The 25,861-nt window shown below is 49.3% G+C and overlaps 1 protein-coding gene across 18 annotated transcripts in view; it reads left to right on the top strand.

Moving 5' to 3' along the window:
- The window catches only part of INPP4A (inositol polyphosphate-4-phosphatase type I A), a 126,687-nt gene that overhangs the window by 77,538 nt on the left and 23,288 nt on the right, over positions 1-25,861 (top strand). For 5 of the 18 annotated variants that reach the window (XM_037056816.1, XM_037056810.1, XM_037056809.1 and 2 more), the window contains exons 8-20: positions 1,286-1,397; positions 1,613-1,703; positions 2,170-2,317; positions 5,515-5,645; positions 7,352-7,456; positions 7,926-8,034; positions 10,265-10,282; positions 13,101-13,284; positions 14,495-14,716; positions 15,719-15,971; positions 19,722-19,754; positions 24,068-24,240; positions 25,214-25,337. In XM_037056816.1, the coding sequence (XP_036912711.1) occupies positions 1,286-1,397; positions 1,613-1,703; positions 2,170-2,317; positions 5,515-5,645; positions 7,352-7,456; positions 7,926-8,034; positions 10,265-10,282; positions 13,101-13,284; positions 14,495-14,716; positions 15,719-15,971; positions 19,722-19,754; positions 24,068-24,240; positions 25,214-25,337 (1,703 nt within the window). The remainder of the gene's footprint in view (positions 1-1,285; positions 1,398-1,612; positions 1,704-2,169; positions 2,318-5,514; positions 5,646-7,351; positions 7,457-7,925; positions 8,035-10,264; positions 10,283-13,100; positions 13,285-14,494; positions 14,717-15,718; positions 15,972-19,721; positions 19,755-24,067; positions 24,241-25,213; positions 25,338-25,861) is intronic. The other 13 variants (XM_037056823.1, XM_037056817.1, XM_037056821.1 and 10 more) reach the window with 8 other exon arrangements.

Raw genomic sequence — 25,861 nt, 5'->3', positions numbered from 1 at the left:
AGGAAAACCTAGGCACGTGTCTATTAACTAAATGTGTTTGTATGGTATCTGCCTCCTGCCCAATAGAACATCAGCTCCCAGAGAGTGATTTTTGTCTGCTTTGCTTCATTGCTGTACCCTAAGCACATAGAATGGTGCTTGGGGCCCAGTAAGTATGTGTGAGGGGAACCCCCACTGTGTCCCTGGAAGGAAGATGAAAGATGTCAAGATAGCAAACCTTCCCAAGTGCATTTCAGGGGCAACTTCCACCCAAACCCTGACTGGTGTTACTGTTTTCAAAATAATGTGAGAAGTGGGAAAATGGTCCAAAATAGCAAAGAAACTTTTGAGAAAGAGGATGCATTCCCAGCTGGATGGTGCGATACTCCGCAGCATGGTGCTGGGAGTGCTGTAAGCACCGGGTGGGCAGAGCCCTGCAGACGCCTTTGGTGTGGACGGAGAACCTGACTCAGGGCAGTGGGAAAATGGGAGGGGTCGTGTAGGGGAAAGGGCTCTTGGAGAAAAGAATCCAGGTATATCAGATACCAGAAGTAATTCTGGCTGGATTGGAGTTACATGTAAAAATGGGGCACTATCCTTCTTTAAAAAAGCTGAAGGTAACCATTGGGATAGTGTGGGGAAAAGGACTTTTCTGGGCATGAGAACAATGAGAGAAAGTCTGAAAGGAAATAGGCAGTAGCAGTGACCACATGAAAATTAGAACTGGCCAGATCAGTCCTCTTAAATAAAAAGCCTGGGGCTTCTCTGGAGGAGTCAGGGGGCCTGGGCAGCCACAGCCCCGCAAGGGATCTTAGGGGTAAAGCTGACCAGGGCTGGACTGGCATCAGCTGTATTGTGTCAGGGTTCAGAGGCTTTGGGAAGCCCTGGGTGACCTCAGCTGACTTGGGGTGCAGGCCTAGGCCTTGGGCAAATCAAAGCTTGAGGGCAGGTGGGAAGGAGCAGAAAGGGGTCAGCTTGTCAGAAGAAAGTGCTCTCCAGTCCCGATTCTGAGATGTGGGGCAGGGGGTCAGCCTGAGGGAGCAAGCTTTGGCCCCTCCCCTTGGCCAAGTCATGCTCACCAGGCATGCTCACACTTCTCTGTGAGTTTTGTCCCTTCCTCTGTGTCTCCATGGTTTCCTGTCTGTTGCCCCTGGAGTCTGGGCATGCAGTGAATGCTGCCTGACTGACCAGTTGGCCAGGTCCTGGCATGTCGCAGGCCCCTCGGTGACCCAGGATGGCTGAGATTTAAGCAGAAAATCAAGCACATTCAATGCCACCACTTCCCAAAGCACATTGCTCGTTGCAGGTCTGCAGAGAGTGACCGTGTTGGTAACATCACAGTCATTGGCTGGCAGATGGAGGAGAAGTCAGACCAGCGGCCTCCAGTGACCCGGTCTCTGGACACTGTCAATGGGAGAGTGAGCACACCCCCTTCCCCCTCTATCAGAAGGAGTACACAATTGTTTGTAAATAAATTCTGGGTTTTTGGGTCCCCCTCATATTTATTGTAGTGCTGATGGTGGGCGTTAATCCTACTTGTTTTTCCATGATGTATGTAGGCCACCATTTTTCCTGAGTGCTTTGTGCTCATCTGAGTCATGATTTTCTTGTGCTTTTCTATACACGTCACCAGATGGTCCTGCCCGTTGATGAGAGCCTGACTGAAGCATTGGGAATACGATCCAAATATGCTTCATTGAGAAAAGATACTTTACTGAAATCTGGTAAACAGCTTCCTCCACTGGTACTCGGGCCACGTTCAAGAGTGTCCACTTGGGCCCGCAGTCACCCTTTCCAACCCACCTGTTGTGATTGCCACGACTGTGCCCCCGTGGTCTCTTCCCTGCCATGTTCGTTTTGGCGGCATAGAAAGAGTTGACAGTGCTCCCAGGAAGGGGTGTGCTCCTTCACCTCACTGTCTTGTTTTGCATTGGGTTTAGTGACTGCCAGCCTCACTGTCCCAGCCCTTACACTCGGGAATTAGTTACACATTCCGGGATAAGAAGATTTCATATCTTAGGGGAAGAGCATTGAGGCTCAGTCACCTGGTGGGTTTTTGGTCGAAAAGTTTAATTCCCTTGAGATGACTAGGAAGAAGGCTGAGTGTGTCAGCACCATTGAGGGCCTGGGGGAGGACCTGGAGCGGGTCTGTGGCCTGTTCCCACACAGCCTCTGTCTCTCACACCTCAGTGTTCGGTGGTGCCATCTGCCGCATGTACCGCTTCCCCACCACCGATGGCAACCACCTGCGGATCCTGGAGCAGATGGCAGAGAGCGTGCTCTCCCTACACGTGCCCCGGCAGTTCGTGAAGCTGCTCCTGGAAGAAGATGCGGCCAGGTGAGGCCAAGGGAGGAGGCTGACCGCCTGCCACACCCATGTCACGGGCCCTTTTTCCTCTGGAAAGCTTTCAGATTTGTGTGGTAGACAGAGCGCTGGCACCAGATAGGCCAGATGGCAAGCCCAGCCTCTGCCACTTGCCTGCTGTGTGGCTTGGGCTTCCAAAGCCTCAGCTTGCTCATCTGTATCCTGGGGTTTCTTGTGAGGACTTCACAGGGTAATGTGCCTAGAGCACCAGATGTGTGCCCAGAACTTGGTACATGCACTCTTCCCCTCTCCTTTCACCTCTCATTTGGCCTCTGAAAGTTAAAAATAGCTGCTTGTTCTATGGTTAGGGCTGCCTGGGTAGCAGTCTCCTTGGGCAGAGCCACAGCGATGTGGGCTCCAGAAGGTTAAGCAGGACCCATTGGCGCACCTTCCAGGTGTGTGTCATTGTTCCCAAGGCAGGGAGAAGCCTGTGAGGTGGCTCGGGCCCTGCAAGCTCGGTCTCCCCTCTGCCTCCCACCGCCGGTACCGCTCCTTGTCATACAATGTTAATTATGAACAATATGACAGAAATGTGAAAGAAGACAAAACAGCCAGAATCCTGACTGTTTTTATACAGCTATTTAGTTTTAAATTTTTATCTTAAAATATTGAGACTGAAAGAAAAATGGCAAGAAATGCAGAGCTGTTTTCTCTCTATTTGTACATATTTTATACATACTTTAATTTTTAAATTTTTTCTTTTAGCTTTTCGCATTTATATCTGTGTACCTGGCTATTGTATATCTTCTCTTTTCTTTTTATTTCTTGTTAGGGCATAGTTTCCCATTACTTGTACTAGGTATGTACTTGTATGTACTATAACTTTAAAGGCTATGTTCATTTAACAAGCATTTTGCTTTTGAGGGTTGTGTTGCTTTCCATCCTGTGAGGTGGGTGCTGTGTGCTCAGTGCAGAGGCTTCTTGATGAGTGGGACGGACCATGGGGATGGTCACTAACAGACAACAGAGTGTGTCTGGGGCTACACACCGAGCCCCAGATGTGCCAGCAGAAAGTGAAGGGGGGCTGTGGGAGGAGGGCGGTGTGAGCGGCCTCTGTGAGACGGTGGCATTAAACTGACACCAGAAACAAGGAGCAGCCCCATGAAGCACAGGAGACATCCAGAGAGAAGGGCCATCCTGGCAAGACAGTCTGGCTCCTGTGTGCGTGAGCCGACCGCAAGCTGGGGCCAGCGGGCCTCAGCGCCTGAGGACGCTGCTCTCCCACACCCCACGGCCTGGCCTGCACTGTGTGTGCTGTAACATGAATTGTTCTAATTTAATCATTAAATAGCACAGCTTTTTTTAACATCATTCAGTTTAGTAGATTCCTAAAAACTTTTGTAAAATTAACTTTTTTTTTCCCTCAAAGGAAAATGTGCACAGTACAGAAAGCCAAATAGTGCCATAGGCTTTAACATAAGTGCTGGGGCCTCGACTTCCTGGTCCCAGAAGCAGCCACTGCCATCGTCTTTAGCGTTGACCGCTGCATCGCTGAATAGGTGTGTGGAGCACTTATAGTCAGTCTTGGGAATTAGCTACCGATTTCCCATGAAATGATGAGTTTTGACCTTTTTACTTTCCNCTGACTGTTTTTATACAGCTATTTAGTTTTAAATTTTTATCTTAAAATATTGAGACTGAAAGAAAAATGGCAAGAAATGCAGAGCTGTTTTCTCTCTATTTGTACATATTTTATACATACTTTAATTTTTAAATTTTTTCTTTTAGCTTTTTGCATTTATATCTGTGTACCTGGCTATTGTATATCTTCTCTTTTCTTTTTATTTCTTGTTAGGGCATAGTCTCCCATTACTTGTACTAGGTATGTACTTGTATGTACTATAACTTTAAAGGCTGTGTTCATTTAACAAGCATTTTGCTTTCGAGGGTTGTGTTGCTTTCCATCCTGTGAGGTGGGTGCTGTGTGCTCAGTGCGGAGGCTTCTTGATGAGTGGGACGGACCATGGGGATGGTCACTAACAGACAACAGAGTGTGTCTGGGGCTACACACTGAGCCCCAGATGTGCCAGCAGAAAGTGAAGGGGGGCTGTGGGAGGAGGGCGGTGTGAGCGGCCTCTGTGAGACGGTGGCATTAAACTGACCCCAGAAACAAGGAGCAGCCCCATGAAGCACAGGAGACATCCAGAGAGAAGGGCCATCCTGGCAAGACAGTCTGGCTCCTGTGTGCGTGAGCCGACCGCAAGCCGGGGCCAGCGGGCCTCAGCGCCTGAGGACGCTGCTCTCCCACACCCCGCAGCCTGGCCTGCACTGTGTGTGCTGTAACATGAATTGTTCTAATTTAATCATTAAATAGCACAACTTTTTTTTAACATCATTCAGTTTAGTAGATTCCTAAAAACTTTTGTAAAATTAACTTTTTTTTCCCTCGAAGGAAAATGTGCACAGTACAGAAAGCCAAATAGTGCCATAGGCTTTAACGTAAGTGCTGGGGCCTCGACTTCCTGGTCCCAGAAGCAGCCACTGCCATCGTCTTTAGCGTTGACCGCTGCATCGCTGAATAGGTGTGTGGAGCACTTATAATCAGTCTTGGGAATTAGCTACCGATTTCCCATGAAATGATGAGTTTTGACCTTTTTACTTTCCTGCTCCCCAGTTTTCTGAAATGGTTATCCTTTTCCCCCCAAAATCCATCTTGTGTTTTGTTATTCTGATTATGTACCTATTAGTTATCTCTGAGGTAAGAAGTTTATGTTTCAGTTCTTATACAGCTTTTGTTTTTGTGGAGGTAGCAGATCATGGCAGTGGCTCATGGCCCCCAGCCTCTCGTGTCTGGGGAGGACCCCAGGTCGTTCTCTTCTGCCCAGACCCAGACGGGCTGCAGCTCAACCTTTGCCTGTGGGGTTTGTGAAATGAGTGTTGGGGCCACAGTGGAGCTGCTCTCCTCTCCACTCTTCCACTTAGTTTGCCTCAAACATTTGACTAAGTTCCTATAAAAAACTTCCCTGTGCACTTGCCATGTGGTCAGTGGTCTTCCTTCCATGCAGCCCTTCCTTCTGGAGGGTCTGTCATGAACCCTGCTGGCCATGTCACCTGGGCCTTCCCTGGCACTGACGACACTTCCGTGTATACTTTGTTCTCTGGGGTGGTCTCTGTGCCTCTCCAGGGAAGTGAGCGGGCTCCATGGCCTGATGAGTGTGTCTTGTTTGCAGAGTGTGTGAACTGGAAGAGCTGGGGGAGCTGTCCCCTTGCTGGGAGAGCCTCCGGCGCCAGATCGTCACTCAGTACCAGACCATCATCCTCACGTACCAGGAGAACCTAACTGACCTTCATCAGTACAAAGGTGGGTACCAGGTCCTGTCTTCATCTTGGCATGCACTCTCTCCATTTTCCCACCTGCAAGTCTGGAACCCGAAATTGCTCAGATATTCTCACTGACAGACACTAATGGATTTTTAAAAATAGATTCTCATGTAGGTGTGAATTCTTTAATATTTAGATTTTTTAGATCTTAATTAAAAAGACAAATCTGTGGATTGCATTGAAAATTCCTTCCAAGGTGTCATCTGCCAAAGCGACCACTGTGGGATGAACGTTAGGAGAGACAAAGTTACAGGCTGTTGGTTCATGTTCTTTCTGCATCTGGGTCTGATGTCAGCGAGATGCCCAAAAGGATGTAGGCTGTTTGCTGTCAGACAAAGCAGTTTTCTAGATTTCTCAGTTTACACATTCAGTGGTACTCATGTTGAACGCAAAAATTGAGTGGAACTCTTCATTTTAAGGCTCAAAAGGAGATGAAGTCCAGACACCTCACCTTTTCTTGAAAGATGCTATTTGATTTCCAAAACACTTTCAAGGAAGATTTAAAAGACTCTTCTTATTTCCTTTTTCTTCCAAAATAGAATAATTTTTTTGGCTTCTCATTATTTTATTCTCTGCCTTTAGATTCTTCCTTCCTCCTATTCATTATTGAAATTTCAGTGTGGAAAGACAATCATAAGCCCTTAATGTAGTTTTGACACAGATTGTATGGACATATGAACTTGGGTGAGAAGAAGCCAGATACAGGGATGACGACAAGATGATAGTGCCCCAGGTTTGCTCTGAACCTGAAGAATAGATCTAAGTGTATTTCTAAGAGAAGTGGCAGCATTTGTCTGAAGGAACAAATCAGGGTGCTGCCCATGTTAGATGCTTGTTACCTGGGAAAGTCTGACATCCACACAACCTTGAGGTTTCTAGAACAGAGCTTTTCAGGTGTCACTGTGTCATAAACTCAGAGAATCTTGTTAATGGCAGATACGGGATTCTGCAGTTCCAACAGGCTCCCAGGCTGCTGGTGTGTAGCAAACAATCTCTTGTGGCAAAATGTGGAATAGACAGTGGTTGGTCTGTGTTTTGTATACTGGCAGAATAAATTCGCCTTCCTTCACAAGCTGCAGTATTTTTTTCTTCTACCCTTCTGATTGTTCGTATAATTTACAATCCGTTTCTTTTCTAGGCATGGAGTTCCTCAATTAGTTACGAATTCTGACCATAAAATGAGATTGTGGACATTTGTTACAAAACATCATCCAGCCTCCTTAACCACCCAAGCATGTGGAAGGGAATATGTTTAAGTTTGTGTGAAGTTACAGAGGGACATAATTAAATCTGTCTCGCATCTGCTCATCTTGATAGAACTGGGGTGGTGAACAGACCTTTTCAGCGTTTTTCAGAATTGAGACGTGCTGCTATGGTCACACCTCTCAGTTCAGAGCTGAGTCGTGGGTAGGCAGGCATCGTCACCATCGCCTTCTGACACAGCTTCTCCCTGGTGCCATTCACCACCTAAGCACCCAGAAGCAGCCTCCCAGCCATCAAGCTGTCCCTGCTCAGTGTTTCACCCGGCCACTCTCTGGAAATGAGACGTACTCATAGGTGACTCAGAATTGCCTAGGCCATGACCTGCCTTTTGAGCAGCACCACAAACTGTCCCTTTTCTACCTGCCATTCCTGAATGTGGGATATGGGGTGGTGACCTCTGTTTTCTAATATTCTGTTTCTTAGGTCCCTCATTTAAAGCAAGCAGTTTGAAAGCAGATAAAAAGTTGGAATTTGTTCCCACAAACTTGCACATACAAAGGATGAGGGTTCAGGACGATGGAGGATCAGGTAACGCTTTTTCTGCCCCTTTTGTTGAATCACATCTCATTTCTCTTCTCCCTGTGTACTTGGCCCCCGTGCTGCTCCATGTCTGTTCCAGCCTTGCCTGTGCGTCCTGCTGGGCAGCTCAGATGAGAGACACATCACAGGACCTTCGTAAAATCTTCATTAAAGAGCACAAACCCCTTCCTCTTGTTTCTCCTCCATCCAACCTTCTTTGAGTTTCTGTGGCAGAAAGCTGCCCATCAGTCATCCTTCTGAAGGAGGGATGCAGGCTGAGTATTGCCTCCAGCCCCATGTGGCTGCACCCTGGGACAGGCAGGGGCCCTTGGACAGCCCAGGTGGTGGGACTAAGGGAAGCACAAGTTGCTTGGGCCTGGGTGGAGGGCCAGGACCCAGAGCTGTGTGCACATCCCTGTAGCTGGCTTGTCCACAGGCCCAAGCCCAGAGTAACAGAGGAGAGCTTTCTGTCATTCAGATCAGAGCTACGACATCGTCACCATTGGGGCGCCAGCAGCACACTGCCAAGGTTTTAAGTCAGGAGGCCTCCGCAAAAAGCTGCACAAATTTGAAGAGACCAAGAAACAGTAAGTTCTTGGAGGTGTTCATGGTCCTTGTACAGCTGTCTGATACTTCCTAGGTTAAAAAAAATCAGAATATGACCCAAAAAACCCCATCCAGCCATTCAGTCTGCTTTTGCGTGGTGAGAGAGGCTGCCTTATGGCCCCTTTGCTGCTCTGGTGTGTGTGACTGAGCTGAGTGAGTGAGGAGGCCACCTGATCAGTAGTCCCACCCTGCAGAGTGAAATCTACCTTGAAAATGGTGCTCTTGGTGGCTGCCCTGTGTACACTGCTGGCTTAGCTGGCCTTGAGAGTCCCTGGTCAGTCAGTTGAACGTCCCAAAGTGTGCACTCCAGGGGAGACTGCTGTGAGTAAACATTCCCAGTTTTAAACAGGCTCAAGGGGCTGCCTGCATCTACTGTGCTGAGCTGGATGCTGTCAGGCAGCCAGCCAGTGGGTGGGGAAGGGCACTGCAGAGCACACAGTGAGGTGTGGCTGGAGGCAGGGAGGCCTGGTGCTTCAGCGCTTTGTGGAGAGGAGCAAGGGAAGAGCCAGTCTCAGTATGGGACTGTTTGCTGCTGCTAGGGTGCAGGCTGGCAGATCTAGGCCTGGCCCTGAGAAGCTCTGGGCATGGAGCCATCGGTGCTTTGCTTGGGAGCCAGCACACAGAAGGTGTTACAGAGCATGGAGCAGTGATGGGGGTGGGCGGGCGGGAAGATCTGTGACTCCAAGCTGGTGTGTTGGACACGTGGGAGGTGATCTTCCAGAATGTCACTGGTCGAGATTTAGATAGATCGAGGGATGTGAGTGTAAGAAGTGGAGGAGGTGAGTGTAGACGGTCCTGTAAAATCCTTGGACAGTGAAATAGAGGATGAAGGTCTCAGGTTTGGGGAGGATGATTATGACGTGAGCGTGTGTTTAGGCTGAAAGGAAAGATGAAAGCAAATGAGGTAGATAGAGGAGAACATGAATGGAGCGGGTTTTGGAGAAGATGGAAAGAGGCAGGGCCAGGCAATTAAGGGGTGTGAGAAGAAGATGAGGTTGCAGAGAGATTTTTTAGGTGGGAAAGAGCAAGCTGAAGGTTTGGTGGAATAACCTCTGCAGAATGTGGAGCTGAAAGTTCACACTGATCACTGGGAATGGAACAGTTTGAGGGAAGATGAAGCAAAGGCCTAGGGAATGTCAAGGAATTTGCACAAGGTGGTCAGACAGAGAGTGGTAGGAGGCGCTGGAGCCAGGGCGCCCTTGCCTGTGTGGCTGTGGCTGGAAGTCAGGACATGACTGGAGCAAACTGACCTTGGACTGGACCATGGATGGATGAAAGGTCAGGTGCAGTGGTTGGTCAGTGGGCTGAGGGGGTCAGGAGTGCAGCTAGGAGTGTCACTGACCATGGAGCCGAAGTTGGAGAGGGGACAGGTGTGTGAAAGAGTGTGCTGTGAGGGTCACCATTCAGATGTGACACAGGTTGCTCTGAGCCAGGTAAGTCCTAGAGACGGGAGAAGGAGGAACAAGAGAGGGCCTGGTTAGAAAGGGGAGTTCCAGCCTTGGGTAGGGGAACATTCTCTGGGAGGCCCCCACACAGCCTGCTCCATCTTGATTCATCCCCACCAAGGGCTTTTTCGTGCTCAGACTAGCCAAGTGACCACACCTGCCTGAGGACTCACTGACTTGGGTGTTTCTCTGGACGTTGTGACAACTATGAGGCTTCCTGTCCCCATGACAACTCTACACAGCCAGGGGAGATCATGTGTCTGTCACGCCATTGCGTGTGGGTGTGTGGAGTGCGAGCTCGAGATCTGAGGGTGGTGCAGGTCCCTGGGGGGGAAAGCCAGTCAAGAGGGGCGCCCCCTGGCTGTCTGTGCCAGAAAGGCTGGCAAACTGATGCCTGACCATTCTGTGTGTTAGCTTCAGAATTTCTTATCCCCAACAGGCCTTTGCGGTGTTTTTGAAATATGCAATATGAATTTTATTTAATTTTCTACTGATGTCATAAAACCCCTGGTAGAAATGGTTTTCATCATTGGAACTTTCCTTTCGGTGCAGCTGTACCTTGCCCACCGGTGGGATGTCGTCTTGGGTGTAAGCACAGGCCCTGGCATCACTGTAATGAATGAGCACTTGGGACTCATAAGTAAATAGTCTTTCAAAAAGCAAATTCAAGTATTTTGACAAAAGATAACTTGGCTTTTTAATTTTTTGTTTTGCATTTGGTGTTTGCTAACAGATGCTAATATTTCGTTTTGGTTCTTTTCTTTAGCAGTTTTGAGGAGTGTTGGTGAGTTTTCTGTCTGTGGAGAGAGTGTCTGTCTGGGTCTTGCTCTCATGCAGAGAAAGCCTGTGCTGTCCCCTCCCCTGAGAGGTGCTTCACCCTCGGTGCCACTGTGGGCTCCTTGTTAAAGCCTTGTAAACAGTTCTTCCAACTGCAATGTTCTTTGATAATGAATAGCCAGTCTCCAGTCTGCTGCTTTGTCTTTACAATCTGGCAGCCCTAAATTGCTGTGCTCCCTCTGAGCACAGGCCCAGTGCTGTTTATCCCCGGAGGGGGAGAGCCCAGGCCAGCAAGTCCCCAGTGCTGGGATGTCGGGCCCACCCTCTGATGCACTGGGAATCTCTTTCCGGCTCCTGTGAGAATCTCAGGCCATTTCAGTCTCCACTTCAGCATTACCTCCTGTGACAATGAAGCCAGTTTACATGTTCATATAGTTAATAGTTTATTAATATTTTTAAAGTGTTACTGTTGTCAGTTTTACCAAGAATTACAATAACCAAGTGCCTTTTTCACCAAAGAGTAGATGGCAGCTAGAAACCATCGTGTCTGCTGCTTGGGGGTTCCGCTGCTGCCTCAGGACCCCCATCATGCCCAGCGTGCTGGGGGTTTTGCAGTGACACTTCTTTGGGTGACAGGCCCTAGAGGCACCTTCAGCCCTTTGGAGCTGCTGCCCTCCTGGAGCTGCTAAGGCTTGGGTTGTGGCCAGGCCCTGCCTGAGGCATCAGGCCCTGGTGGGCATGTGGGACAGTAGGCAGGAGGAACGCCCCTCCCAGCCTGGGGCTTCTTCAGTTTCCCCATGTTTAGGACTAGGCAGTTGGGCACACATGCTCGTACAGTCGTGCTCACCCTGTACAGCAGCTCTGTGAGGTGTACTCGTGTCCTTCCTGTGCAGAAGGCCCAGATTCCCATTATTAGGACATGAACTGTAAGGACAGGGTGAGTGGGCTTGATGCATTTCTTGGGTGTGGGGGGTATGTGTTTGTTGAAGTAGGCACAGCCACTTGCATACCCACATGCATGTCTGCACAAAGTGCGTGCACGCGCGTGCACACACACACACACACACTCCATGTACTAAGTATCAGGACCTGGGAGGAATAAATGCTTTTTCAATTCTATTTTGAGGTTGTATTTTTGAGACTGAATTGTCTTAAATAGGCAGCTATTCACTGGGAAGAGTGATTGCAGATTGGAAGGCATCATGCGCACATGGAGCTGTGGTTGACTCTTGTCAGACCACGCAGGCTCGAGCACAGTCTGCTGCATGGGCTGCTGGCAGTCCGTCATCTTTATCGTGGTGTGTGGGCTTGCGTGTGGTTTCTTTCTGGGTGCTTTGGGTTATGCTCTTTGCATGTTCAACCCTTTTTTCATCCAGGGAAGTGGCAGGACAGTTTCTTGGTGACTCGCTTTTGGGTTACCATGAAAAGAGCCCATCGGGGGAGGTTCTCAACCCTGCCCAAATCACCCCCATCTACAGGGAAAGTGGCAGAGGATTCAGCTGTCCATTTCACTCTCTTCCCCCAAACTCAAAGGGCAGCTCTGAGGGAATTAGTCAGGGTCCCTTATTCTGTGAAGCATGGGTCACCAACTCCAGCCAGAGCCCATGATTTCAAATTGTTGGGGAGACCTCTGCATTGGTGCCTTATTCTCCTCCTCCCTGCTTCCTTCTGCTTTTACATGTGGTCAGAAAAATCGATAACATCGGGTTGATTTGGATCTCAGCTGAGAGACATGCAATTTACTGTCTCCATTTGAAGGGCCAAATGTGCCAGGCAGATACAGCTGGAATGTTGAGCTGGTTCTCCAGAGGCTGGTCTTTATTTGTGCCAGGCAGTGGCTGGGCTGTAACATTGATCTCAGATCCCAGATACACGTGCTGCTTGGCGGCCAGGAGGCAGGGAAGGAGAGAGAAGCAGGTTTCCAAAGCTCCCAGAATTGACAAGAGCCAGGTTTGAGGCATCCAGGCCCAACCACTGGCTTGGTATGTTCTCTACCTCCTCAACTGATGGAATGTTATTTTTTCAAAGTAGGGAAGTTCTGGAGCAGGGGGAGGGAAGGAAGCCCAGTTTTCTGAGGATTTGCTGGGGTCAGACACAGGAGGGAGGTATGCGCAAGAGGTTTGAAGAGCTGGGGATGTGTGCACAGGCAGGCCCAAAGGAAAAACAGAGGGTCCTTTTTGGGCAAAGTCCATTACTCATGAAAGTCTCCTTCACTGTGATAAACTGACCCCTTCTGGAATCAGCACACCCCATATCTCCACTTAGTCCTTCTTAGAATTTGACAGGTGAGGTTCTTAGATGAAGAACGATAAGCATTTGGATAATTTCTGGATTTAATATCTACACACCAGGCCCTGGCCGGATAGCTCAGTTGGTTAGAGTATCGGCCTGATAAGCCAAAGTTGTGGGTTTGATCTTCAGTAAGGGTACCTACAAGAAGCAACCAGTGAAGACATAAATAAGTGAAACAAGAAATCGATGCGCTTTTTAAAATTTTCTCTCTCTCTCCCCCACCTTCCTCTCTCTAAAATCAATCAATAAAAAAGAAAACACCTGTGCATAAGGCACACCTGCATGGTATAAAGACAGATGCAGACAAATATAGACAGAAAGCTCAACTGTATGTTAATACTTCAAGCTTCTATCACACAGATAGAAATGATCTCCTGAGATTTACTTTTGTGCACCATCCGCTACCCAGTCCAGGGAAATGTTCCTGAGTAATAGCGCTTTATTTTGTGTTGGTCATGGGCTGGGGCTGGGAGGATGTTTCCGGCTTCACTGATACAAGAGAATCCCTTAGGATCTGTTCCTACCCTTTTTAGTACGTCATCCAGCTGCCAGTCCATTGTCTACATACCACAGGACGTCATTAGAGCCAAGGAGATCATCGCCCAGATCAACACCCTGAAAACCCAAGTGAGTTACTACGCAGAGCGGCTCTCGAGGGCAGCCAAGGACAGGTCTGCCACTGGCCTCGAAAGGACACTCGCCATCCTGGCAGACAAGGTAGGAGGGGCTGCGCTGCTGCTGTGGGTCAGGGCTCCCTCTGTGCCCAGAGCCATTCACACAAAGGGTGACATTGGGATGATCTTGAAGATCTGGCTTCAGATCTAGTTCCCACAAGGTCCAAGGGACTTCCCGTGGTCACAGACCTGGATAGAGGAGGCCAAGGACAGAGCCCAGGGCTGTGATGGCAGCTGCCGCTGCATGCAGAGGTGTTTCCCGGCAAGTGCCAGCTGGTCACTTAGGCCTGCGCCAGTTCCACAGCTGTCTTAGTAACCACCTACTCAGGGAATTTTGGTCATGATCCTGTTAGACTTGGAATTAAAAAAAGAAAGTGAATTATTATACAGGTACAACATAATAACACTAAAATGTTACTGGCTTGGCTTATATAGAATCAGTAAATCAGCCTTTAGTTAATGGTAATTTGGTCCTGATTTAAACTATATAAATGTACATCCAGACCAGGGGACTGGGTGCATCAGATCCTTTTGAAGGGTGTTTACAAATACTCATCTCTCTGTTGCTCATACCCACCGGCCACAGGTTCTGATCACACTTCCCCAGCCACAAACTATGCTGGGGTGAGGTACTGTTCTTCAACAGAATGTGTTATATCCTTCACATGTGTTCATGAGCAAAAAGATTGAGGGCTGGGGATTAGAGCCATTTGGAAAAGAAAGGTGTCAGAAGTAACACGCTGAGTCTCAGAGCCCCTGCCACACACGCAATTCCCCAGAAGCAGGACTGCTCTGCCCAGGGCCTCTGCCCAGGGCCCAGGGCTCGGGGTATCAGGAGTGAAAAGACACGCCTTCAGTGACCGAACTAGAGTGAGGCTGACCTCTGGAATTAGAGAGGAGAGCCCTGATGTCCTTGAAGGCCGGGACACCGGGCTCCCTTTAGGCCCTTCCTTGAGTGATGTCCTGCTCAGAGGCAGGCAGGGTCAAGGGCTGTCAGGGGTTTCCCAACCTCCCCTCGTGCTCTTTGTGTTCTCCAGTCTTCTATGGGAAATTCTGGCGGAGGTTCAGCCAGGCGGGTCATGAGGCAGCTTTTAAGCTCGGTGTCCTGTGGGCAGGAGCCCTTCAGTTGTTTGTGCTATGGAGAGGGGCAGAGGGAGAGTGCTGGGCTCAGGCCAGTTCCCAAGCTCTCAGAGAGGACAGGTCTTACAGCCCTTGGCCTGCGGCTCAGTGGCCTGGTGTGTGTGTGTCTGCAGACCCGGCAGCTGGTCACTGTCTGCGACTGCAAGCTGCTGGCCAACTCCATCCATGGGCTGAACGCGGCACGGCCTGACTACATTGCCTCCAAGGCCTCTCCTACCTCGACCGAGGAGGAGCAGCAGGTAATGCTCAGGAATGACCAGGACACCCTCATGGCCAGGTGGACAGGCAGGAACAGCCGGTCTTCTCTGCAGGTGGATTGGCACGAGGAGGAGTGGGTGAGTCTGCTCTCTGTGACCCTCATGATGCTGCTGAGCTCAGGTTGAAAATGTGAAACTTCCCACTAGTCTCTCCCCACACAGGGGCCTAACGGGTTGGTGCCTTTGCGGACAAGCTCCGGGGCCTCCTTTTAGATGGATGCTAGGTCACCTGATTTAGGGAGAGAGAGAGTATTTTACCACCTGTGTCCATCTGAAGAGCAGGGCAGCTATGGGCTGGCCATTCTCAGACCTGGCTGTAAAGGGGCTATTTCCTACCTGGAGTTCTCACCAACCTCCCCGCTCCCTCTATGAGGTCAGGGAGGGAGCTATTTGTATATTATTTGCAGATGCGAGAGCTTAGGTGCGGGGGCAGTAGGTAAGGATTTGGGAGACGCTGCCCTGACACTGCATCACATTGTTGCTTCCCCACAGAGGTACCTCTAAGAGCAGATCGGTGTCTCCTGAGGGAGGGGACATACCATAGAACTTGTTCTGTCATTTGTCAGGACTATGTAGAAGCAGAGTCGTAAGGTAATGAACTACTCAGCAGCCAAGGGCTCCTCGAGCCCCGATCAGGCCCCCCCTTACCTCCTCCCCACCACCCCATCTGCTGTGATCGGCTGTTTCTATTTTCTTCCATCCAAAAGAAACCTCAGTCCCCTCTGGTGTGATGGTGCGGGAGTCCTGCAGGGCTCACTGGGCCCCGTGAGCCTTCTTTTAGCTCAGGAGGATACTGGGAAGTCCCAGCTGGCCTCTGTGACAGTTACTTACAAACATCTCCCAAATTTTAAAACCAGTGACCCCAGGACACTGCTTTTCAAAGGACTGATTCATCCTTTGAAAGGCAAATGCAACTTTCATGGTATTTGGGGAATTATAAATCCTGTTACATTTCTAAATCTTACGGTGTTTTAAAGTCTGGTGCTTGGGGGTGGGGGATCCATGGAGGATGGTTTGGTTTGTGTTCTGTTCTGTCTTTCCCATTGGAGAGCTGACCCAAATGAGCTCTCTGATTGGAAGGAGAAAGTATGGCTGAATGTCGACAAGAGCCTGGAGTGCATCATTCAGCGGGTGGACAAGCTGCTGCAGAAGGAGCGTCTGCATGGAGAGGGCTGCGAGGACGCCTTCCCCTGCGCGGGTGGCGGGGGCAGCAGGAAAGGTAACCACGGCAGCCACGCCTACTGGATCAGACCAGAAGACCCCCTCTGTGATGCCCACTCCTCACCATGCCCCTCCACCGTGTCTGCTGCATGCCATCCTCAGCTGACCACATGTGCGTATCATCCACGCGTCCCACCTGCTACTTCCATTTCATGCTGCATCTGTCTGGCTGTGTCTGCCCCCATGTCCTCCTCCCCCATGCAGACTGCAGGTTGGGCTGTTGGGCAGAATGGCCATTGCAGTGCCTGGGGCAGTGGGCAGCGAGGGCAGAGGTGCCCATAGGCTCCATGCCCACAGAGCCTGCTTGTGTACCTGTGTGTCTGGCAAAGGCTGCCCTCCTGGGTCATACTGCCACTGCAGGAAGGGTTGGGCTCCTAGGTTTTCTCATTTATAAACTATCTGAGAACCTGAAGGAGGCCAAAGAGCACATGCCTTTCTCATGAGGCTATTGATTGCACTAGAAACAGGTAGAGTCAAGGACAAGGTGAATGGTGCAGGGACATAGCTGGAGGACAGCTGTTAGCAGGCCCAGCGAACTTATCTGAAGGCCGGTTGTCATTGGTTGGGCATCCTCACCCGGCAGAGGCACGTTGCCTTGGGATGTGTTGGTAACTCATTCTGGTGTTGGCACCAACTATTGTGCTTCTGGGGACTGAGTTTGGTTCCTCTGCTGTTCCTGCCTCTAGGGCGGGGCTCTCAGTATGTGGTAGAACATTGGCACGAAGCAGCACACTTCAGAGTCTTCTGTCTGTGGAGACACAGAGCATAACCAGATGCTCAGCCCTGCTTATAGCCTTAAGAATGGTGGCAGGGCTCCTTGGTCCCTGCCACTCAGGGCCTCCCACCTTTTCCTGCAATAGCTGGAGGGGGACTTGGCTGCACACTGAGCTTCTGTTTCCTCTTTACTCTTCCTTGGGGCATTTAGCCATAGGCAGTAAGGCCTAGTCCTCATACAGTGAGGACTTTTATTTCTAGAACTGGGCAACTTTTATTCAGGTCAGGATCTTGCTTCTTGATTTAAAGCCTGTAGGTAAATCCTTCTCCATTTGTAGGGTGCCCATCGTCTTCCTAATCTGCCTGCAGTCTGTCTCCAGGGCACTGTTTCCCTTGAGCCTCTGTCTCAGCAGTGATCGTGTCCTCCACTCTTCCCTTTGTCAGAGGTTAGACTTCAGTTCCCCAAGCCTGTGGTTGATTCATGGAGCCATTCTGTCTCTGTTCATATTCTCATTTTTTTAATGTAAATTGTGTTTCTTTTAAAAGTTGTTGGAAGTTCATTGCTCATTTCTCTTCAACATTGTTGTGTTTGCACTTTAAAATTTTTCTGCAGATATAAAAAGTAATTATTGGATATTTTTAAATGCAGGAAATAGTTTATTTAATCAGTTATATGGATATAACTGTTAATTTATATCCATAACTCAAATGTGATTTTTCTCTAGGTACATTCTGTATTGTTCAAATATAGACATATTTATGCAGTTTTAAACTTATTTAAATGAGCATTTATTTATGACTCGTACGATTTAGGGTTTGACGTGCAATCGTGCATGCCACACAAAGGAGCTGTGTTGTGATGGTGGGAGTAGGAGGCACGCATTGAGAGAGTCTGACTGCCGATCAGCACTCACAGAAATACGTGAAGCCTTATGCCACTGAGTTAACTGCACACAACCCTTAGCTCAGAACCTTGCACATTGCCAGGACTCTGTTCAGACCTCAGCATGACCACGAGGATCAGAAAGAATCAGATTGTGAGCCATGGATCTTACTCAGCCTCTTGTCCTCAAGGGCAAGAAATGGGCTCTGTCAGACCATGCCCTGTTTCTGGAGCAGATGTTTGGCCTAATAAGCAGGTTGCATTCACAGCCACATATTTATTACATACAAACAACTCCCTACCTCTTTGAAAGTTCTTGTTACTTTTTCTAATTCTCTGCCCATCCAGGGTCCTCGTTTTCATCATTAGCTGTGGAGCTGCCCCACCACTTAGCTCACTGTCCTGCAGACTTGGTCTAGAGCCTTGCCTGGCGGGTGGTGCTCACTCAGGGCCAGGGCTCCTTGGGATCCACTGGAGGCCCCATAAGCCCCTCTGTCCTCCCCATTTTCCCCACAAGTGCCCAGAACCTTTTCTCAGCCTGCACCCTGCTCCCCGACCAGGATTCGTGGCTTCCATTACTTTCCATGTGCACACTCTCTTGCCTCTCCGCATCCCTGAAGAGTTATTCGGCCAGGACCAGGTGGTCCTTAGGCTGAAGACTGTGGGTTGCACCCAGGTTTGTGTGCACTGAGATGAAGTGCAAAAATGAGAGAAAGTTCATAGTGGTTACAGAGTCTCAAGGGACNTTCCCCACAAGTGCCCAGAACCTTTTCTCAGCCTGCACCCTGCTCCCCGACCAGGATTCGTGGCTTCCATTACTTTCCATGTGCACACTCTCATGCCTCTCCGCATCCCTGAAGAGTTATTCGGCCGGGACCAGGTGGTCCTTAAGCTGAAGACTGTGGGTTGCACCCAGGTTTGTGTGCACTGAGATGAAGTGCAAAAATGAGAGAAAGTTCATAGTGGTTACAGAGTCTCAAGGGACTCCCTTGACCTAAGACACAAGCAGTTGGTCCAGGAGTACTCCAGGGGACCATTCCTGCTCCCTTTGCTTGGAATATGAGTTTAGCCAGTGGCTTCAACCCCAAGCCTTCTCAGGAATTGTCCCAACCCAGCTGTCTGGGATTACCGTGGATGATCATAAAAATAGGCTCCCAGACTCTTGCAAAAGGCAGAAATCTGTTTTCTTTTTCAAGGCCTGGGGTAATTTTTGTGTGTCAGACAGGTATGTCAGTCACTATTCCACATCTCCATGCCACAGGGGTCACTCCCTCCTGGGTAATGAGCTCTGATGACAAGGTGGAAGTCTGCAGCTCACAGAGGCCCACAATTATGCTCTATTTTGGTCCCCTTTGCCAGGATGACTGGAAGGGAAGGGTCCCTTGCCACCCACTGTCGGACAGCTCCACAGGTTGTGAAAGACTCTGGTCCTGGCTATTCTTGGGGATCTAAAACTGCCTATTTCAATATCCTGAAGACATTCTTTGAACCAAAAAGTTTAGATAGCAAAATAAAATAAGCTTTTACTGCAAACGATCCATTTTCAAACTTGTTTTCTTTCAGGTGGCACACCCAGTTAACCATGAGATTTAGAATTTTTAAAGGAAATGTGAAATTGAAATGAGTACTTCCCAGTGTGACTCAATGTAGGTGAAACCGAATAAAAATTGGTATTCTAGGGACCTGGAGGGACATTCTAATTCTAGACGTCCCCCTGATCATGAAAGTTCTAGATTTGGCTTAAATTAGAAAGAGTGGCAGAGATGTTTCTGGCATATTGGCTTCATCACGGGATCCTACGTTTGGGTCTCAGCAGTCAGGCTGTGGCCTGGGTGCCACTGGTCAGCAGAGCAGGGGTAACCTCCAGGGACTGGTCAGGCTCTCTCATTTCAAGTTTGCTTCCAGAGTTGTGAGCCAACCCGGGGCTCCATCACGTGCAATGTGATGGACTTGGGCCCTTCGTCACATTGTAATGTGTTAGAGTGCTCACCACGGAAGACCACTGTATGTTGACATATTAGCAACATGAATGTGCATGCTTGTGGATTGAGCCGTGTTTACTACCCAAGGGGCTCGGCTGCCTTGGAGCAGCCGGAGCACAACTGCGACTTGTCAGGGAAGAGGCCGTCCGGCCCTACCTCTTCTCTGTTCAGGTTAGCCACCTTACTGCAAGCTGTTGAAGCAGTTGCTCTAAGCGCTGAGTTGCTGGTGCTTGAACTGTGTGCTGCTCCTTAATCATCCATGTTGCCCTCCGTTTCTGTGCAGATTGCAGCCCCCCTCCTGAAGAGTCCAGCCCAGGTACGTGGTTCCTGCTCAAGGTGTCTGCAGGTGTCTTTTTAATACACAGCCAGCATTTGTAGCTATGTTATCAGGTTACCTGGTGCTCCCAGAGTTAGAAAACAGTTTTAGGAGTTTCTTCATTGTGGGCCATGCTTTTTGAGTTTAGCGAGGGACCAGCTGGTCTGGGGACTGTGGCCTGAAGCAGGCCTCCATGTGAGTTTTTCCCACTCACCCACCCTAAAGCCTTTCCAGATGAGTAAGTGCACTGGGATTCCTGAAGCAGTAACCTGATTTAGAGAGGTACATGATTGTATAGGGTACTACCTTTGATTTCACCTGGACTTAGGAGCATCACATGGAGGGAATGGTTGGATAATAGGTCGCCTCCCAAACGCTGATACTCGTGATCACACAGCACCCTCTTTTCTGAGTCTGGGTGCAGCTTTAGACATCAGGCGTTGCTTTGGGCTTCCGTTGCAGTCAGCACTGGAGACGGGATTTTTGCTACATTTGCATGTAGAAATTAAGGCTTATGGCTCTCGTACAGGGGGCAGCGAACCACATCCCTTAGACATCCTGCCAGGCACCTGCTCTTGTAAATAATATTTTCCTGGAAACCGAATGTGCTCATGTGTTCGCATACTGTCTCTGGCTGCTTTCGCAGGGCAGTGTCAGGGGCCGGTCGTTGCTGTGGAGACCCCTTGGCCTTCAAAGCCTGAAATATTTACTCTCCAGCCCTTGACAGAAAATGTGTGCCGACCTCTGCTCTAGTTCATACTGAGTTTCCCAGATGTAGCCTGTAGGTTTCCTCACAGTGAGCGTGAGGCTCCAAATAATGTGTTATTTTCCTATACTCTAAAAACAGTTGTGTGATTGTCTGATGACCACACATTCCTGACTGGATGTAAATGTGAGCTAGCAGGACACTGGCTTTACGTCCACAGGCGGAAAACACTTGTGGGATTTCCCCGACTCTGCCTTTCCGGTGTTAGCAGGGCCTCTCGGCTTGCAGCGGCTCCGGGGCTCCAGCTCGGCCACTGGGCGTCACTGTGGGCCACAACCCCAGACCCCACTGGTGTGAGCTCGTTAGTGGGCTCATCTAATTGGGTTCATCATTCTCCACCTCAAATTTGCTTTTAGCCCCTTTACAGTTTTTCTTTCCCCCAAAAGTCAGTGTGGGGTCCCCCACCCCAAACCTCTGGACCCTCAAGGCCACCTAAGTCTTGGTAGACACACAGGTGGCTACTTGGTCCCTGTCCCCCCGTTGCCACTCCTGCCCTATACCCTCTCCTTCTCCCTCCCTCTGTCTCTGTGCTTCCAGTCCTCAGTTTACCTTCACGGCTGGTCTGTGCCTTCTTGCTCTGCTGGTTTTCCTGGAGCCTGCGGTGAAGTCCAGACCACACCCGGCCACCAGGACTAGGAAAGGGGTAGCAGCATCATGAACCTGCGCCCTGGAAGCTCAGGGTTCCCTCCTCAACACAGTGTCCTGAAGTTTATAGAACTAAAGGGGAGAATAGTGGGTTCCCAGGCGGGGAGCACACGGGCCATGCCTGGCCTGTAGGACTCTCCTGGCTTGTGTCAGTCGTGTCCTTTCTAGAAATGCTGGTGGGATGTCCACAGTTGATGTCGAATGAACTGAAATGGTCCCCTGCCAGGAATTCCTTTGGCTTTCCTTGCAGAACCTTATTGAGTCTGGATTTTCTCTCTCTCTCTCTCTCTCTCTCTCTCACACACACACACACACACATTCTCTTTCCCTTTCTCATTTAATCTTCTTCCCTCCTTCCTTCTCCTATTAATAAGGAAAAAATGCAAAACTATGGTCCATGGATTTGCTACCAAGCAGCCAATGTTACAGGTTAGCAACAAGATAAGGAGCTTTCCCCAAACAGTGTGTTGGCTGTATCACTAAGGTCATTGTTAGTTGCTGCTTTCTTTCATAGCAAGACTTTCTTGATGAAGGAAGCACAGTAAATAACCCCTTCACCAACCCTAACATCCCAGATACCTTTACTAAACTATAGGTCCTGGGTGGACACCTTCTTGCTGTCCCTGAAATTCATTTTGTTTGGAAGTTTTACATTTTAATTTCTCCTCATATTGACCCAAAAGGTATTACCCCCAACCCCTACTCTGAAGCAGTGTCACGTCACGGAAACCCACAGGGACAAGTGGCCAGTCTTCCAGTGTGTCCTCCTTAGCCTTGCCGAGCCTGTTTCCTCACCTGTGTTGGTTAGACAGGGAAGCACTCGGCAGGCAATGTGAGGGTGGTGGTTCACGCTCAGCCTGAACCCTTCTCTGCACGGAGGGCAGGCCCGTCCCTGCCCAGGTCCTCATGGCCTCTCCTCCAGGACGAATGCCAAGTGCTTTCTAACTGTTCTTTCGTGCTCCCAACTGTGTGTGTGTGTGCGTGTGTGTGTTTAATATAGGAAAACTGAGTCATTCTTCTGTGGATTTTTTTTTTGACGGAGAAGTAGGCAAAGTCAAAAACCTCTGTGGAGAGGGCCTGCTCAGTCAGATAGGACCACATGTTAAAATGACCATAATTGTCATATTAATTGCACATGCATGTGCTCATTAAGTGGAAAAGAAAGTAAAATTGGCAACAGTTGCTCTAAGAACATTTACTTCTTCATGAATAGTCTTTATGACTGCCTGCCTTTCCCTGGACTATTTGGCTACTAAATCTTAGTTGCCATTGGCCTTGGTTAATAGCTGCTGAATGTAGTTGACGTGCATTCAGCAGAGTTCTTCAAAGAAACAAAAATATGGTCTCTGAGATTTTTAGAGGAAGAGAGACTTGGATATTATTTCGTAGGACTCTCCCATATTGTCAAGGACCCGCACAACCGAGAGGGTTGAGGGACCCGCCCACGGCCTACCACGTTTGCGGTGGCACTGGGGTCCAGGACTCACACTTTCCACACTTTGGTCCAGGGTTCTTTGTCACTGTGGTTTATTTGCTAAGACCTTTATGCTGTAGACATTGTAAATTTAAGCCTGCTCTTTTCCATTACACTTATAAATCCTTGTCCACATACAGTGTGCCGACATATACAGTTAGGTCATTGCCAAATTTTGAATAGCTACATATACTTCAAAAATCTACATTCACCAAACAGTATGGGGAAGTCCTTCTGCAGGTTTTGGGCATTTCTCTAAATTTGCTTTTCAGTGAAGCGCTAAACACCCAGTCAGAGAGCAGAGCCAGGTCGCACTTCCTGCTGTGTGTATCGGAGAGCTTACCCTTCCTGCAGATGTTCTGCTCACGCGTCCCCAGGGCCTTCCCGAGTGCGGTGACATTTGTGGGCATTCTGTGGCTGCCACCTCATGCTCAGAGGTATCTGCTGGCCAGGTGTCACTCCCCTGCCTCTGCCGCATTTGGTGTGGTGGGTGCACCCAGTGGTGATGACCAAATGACTATTTCTGGGTTTCGTGACCTGTTAAAAATATACCTGATGAGAGCATGTCTTCTCCCTTTTAAATGTCTTCTAAACAGGAAGGAAAAAAAGAGCCCAAGCCCAAAATACCTTTCACTCTTTTTTTCTCCCCTGAGGTTCTCTTTTTACAAAGTTTTGGTACAGGGTCAAAGCTTCCTTATTTTCTTAAAAAAAGAAATCTAGGCTAGAAATAGATGGCAGCTGGGCAGGAAGGTCAGGGTGGAGAAGAGAGTGAGTGCAGAAAGAAGGACATTCTGGGAGCTGGAAACATGGGGAACCGTTGTGGGACAGTCTTCCTTCCAGAAGTGCACAGGGGGGTTCAGCCCAGGTGCACAAAGGCCAGACCAGGGTGGAGCTGTCCTTTGCTCTATAAGGACAGGGGTCCTCCTAATACCTACAACAAGAGAAGCAAGGCAAGATGTCACTTTCCTGGGTGCATTTATCCCCGGGTGGGGGACCGTTGGTACTGCCAAAGGGTCTTGGCCTCTGCATTCAGACAGAGTAATTTTCTTTATTAGTTATGACTTGAAGTTGGTTGTTTTGTTTGTTTGTTTGTTTGTTTCCCTCAAAAAGAACAGTCTTGAGTACTTACATGTTGAGTTCTCATAGGTTCGGGAGACCAGGCATATGTCAGGGTCCAAGAAATAACTTTTGAGTTTAATAGAAAGCTTCAGGCTGGAAGGTTAGAGACTGGGTTGTATCCAGGCAGAACTTGGTGTCATTTGGGGCCAGAGTACAGGCCAGGCAGAGTTAGAAGACCCAGAAGGGGTGGGACTGGTTCTGGGGGTGGGAGAGCGGTGTGGGTGGGGGAACGGCACCTTGTTAGTCTTCCAGAATCCTGTTCTTCAATCTGCTCAAACGCTGTCTTCCACCCTTGCCCCCTGTGCTCAGGTGAATGGAGTGAGGCCCTTTACCCACTGCTGACCACTCTCACCGACTGTGTGGCCATGATGAGCGACAAGGCCAAGAAGGCAATGGTCTTCCTGCTCATGCAGGACAGTGCGCCCACCATAGCCACCTACCTGAGTCTGCAGCACCGTCGCGATGTGGTCTTCTGCCAAACCGTAGGTCCCAGCACCGCCGCCCCAGAAAACAGGCACAGGAAGCCAGGCCCCCTCTGCACTTTGGAGAAACCACAGATGGCGACGTGTTCTCCCTATTGCTTTTACATTTATTCGACATGTAGCTCTAGATTTTAATGCAGAGGGAGGAGCCTACTCAGTCGTCTGTGTTTAGGAGCAGGTCTGATTCCACACTGGCTTCTCCCTACCATCCATCGGGCACTGGGTATGCACATACCTGTTCCTCCTGCCCCCGGGACGTGGTGGTGCTGCCGCCAAGGGCTCAGTCCTCTTCGTTACCTTTTCTCCCTGCAAATGATATCAGTGAGGGAGACACGGCTGTTTCCTACAGTGCAGATTGTTTTCTTGTTTATAAAACAGCAGGTGCTTAGTTCTGCAGCTATGTATAATTCTGTTTTAGTGATTTCTGTTATCCTCAGGGAACAGAAGAACTGAAATGAATGGCACAGGTTTCCTAGATGCCAGTCATCAATTTAGCCAAGGGAATGGCCATAGAGAGTTGGGCTAGCTTTCTATGTGTTCTTCCCCATCCACATGAGGCCTATTTCATCCCGTGGGAGATCTCCCACTGAGAAGGAGGGCAGAGTGACTGTGTCCTCTCTCACTTCTGTTCCTTGTTGTGGTCACCTCAGGTTCCATACAGAGCTGGTATGGAACTGTGAGTATATAGACCCTTTCACTGAGGGAAATTAATTTGGCTTCCAAAAGGTTCTAGCACAGCAGTAAATGCAGGGAGGTCAGGTCAGAGGCTGAGCCAAAATCAAAGTTACCTTTGGGAGCAACAGAGAAGCAAGCCTGGAGCATGGCACACCCTCCCTGGGGTCCCAGAACCAGGCACTTCCCACCCCCAGGCCCCACGGCAGAGGGGTCCTGCTGAACCTCCAGTGGAGTGAGGAAGTGGAGGAGCTGGGGCCAGGGCAACTGCCACTGGGTGAGGAGGTGTCTGTCTCCACAGCTGACCGCTCTCATCTGTGGCTTCATCATCAAGCTGAGGAACTGCCTGCATGACAACGGCTTCCTGCGGCAGCTCTACACCATCGGGCTGCTCGCCCAGTTTGAGAGCCTGCTGAGCACCTATGGTGAGACCCCGGGCTCCTGCACCCGCGCCTCTGCTATCGGGGGGTTCGTGCGAGCATGCACATGTGTGACCCCATTTCCAACATCACCAAAATAAGTAGCAAAGAACCAGATGAGAGTCCTGTATAGTTACCCCCGCTTATTTGTTTTGTGGTTTTTGTTACGTACCTGGGGATCTCCCCAGTTGAAGAAGGACGATGATTCTCACACTCCAGCTTCCTGTAGGATGTCTGGGTCCTCTCTGAGCTCCTCCAGTGAAAACAGTGTTGGTGTGTGTGTGCCTGCACATGGTCTGTGACCCCGTGGGCCTGTTTCTGTAGCCCCGGAATTATTAGAGGGAAAGTTGTTGTGCCAAATGGTAGAAATATTTTTAAATTTCATAGATATTTCCAAATTGCTTTCTAGGAAGGTTCTTTCTTTCCTGCCTTTTATTTAAATAAAAATAAATAGATTTTTATTTATTTATTCTGAGAATGTAAAAATAAATAATTTTTTAAAGTATTTGTTAATTTTTAGGATTATAAGG

This window comes from Sturnira hondurensis, unplaced genomic scaffold (genome assembly GCF_014824575.4).
Source record: "Sturnira hondurensis isolate 20B ecotype Veracruz unplaced genomic scaffold, ASM1482457v3 Scaffold0009178, whole genome shotgun sequence".
NCBI classification, from domain to species: Eukaryota; Metazoa; Chordata; class Mammalia; order Chiroptera; family Phyllostomidae; genus Sturnira; species Sturnira hondurensis.
The sequence above is the reverse complement of the archived record's forward strand: the minus strand, read 5'-3'. Positions and strand labels throughout refer to the sequence as shown.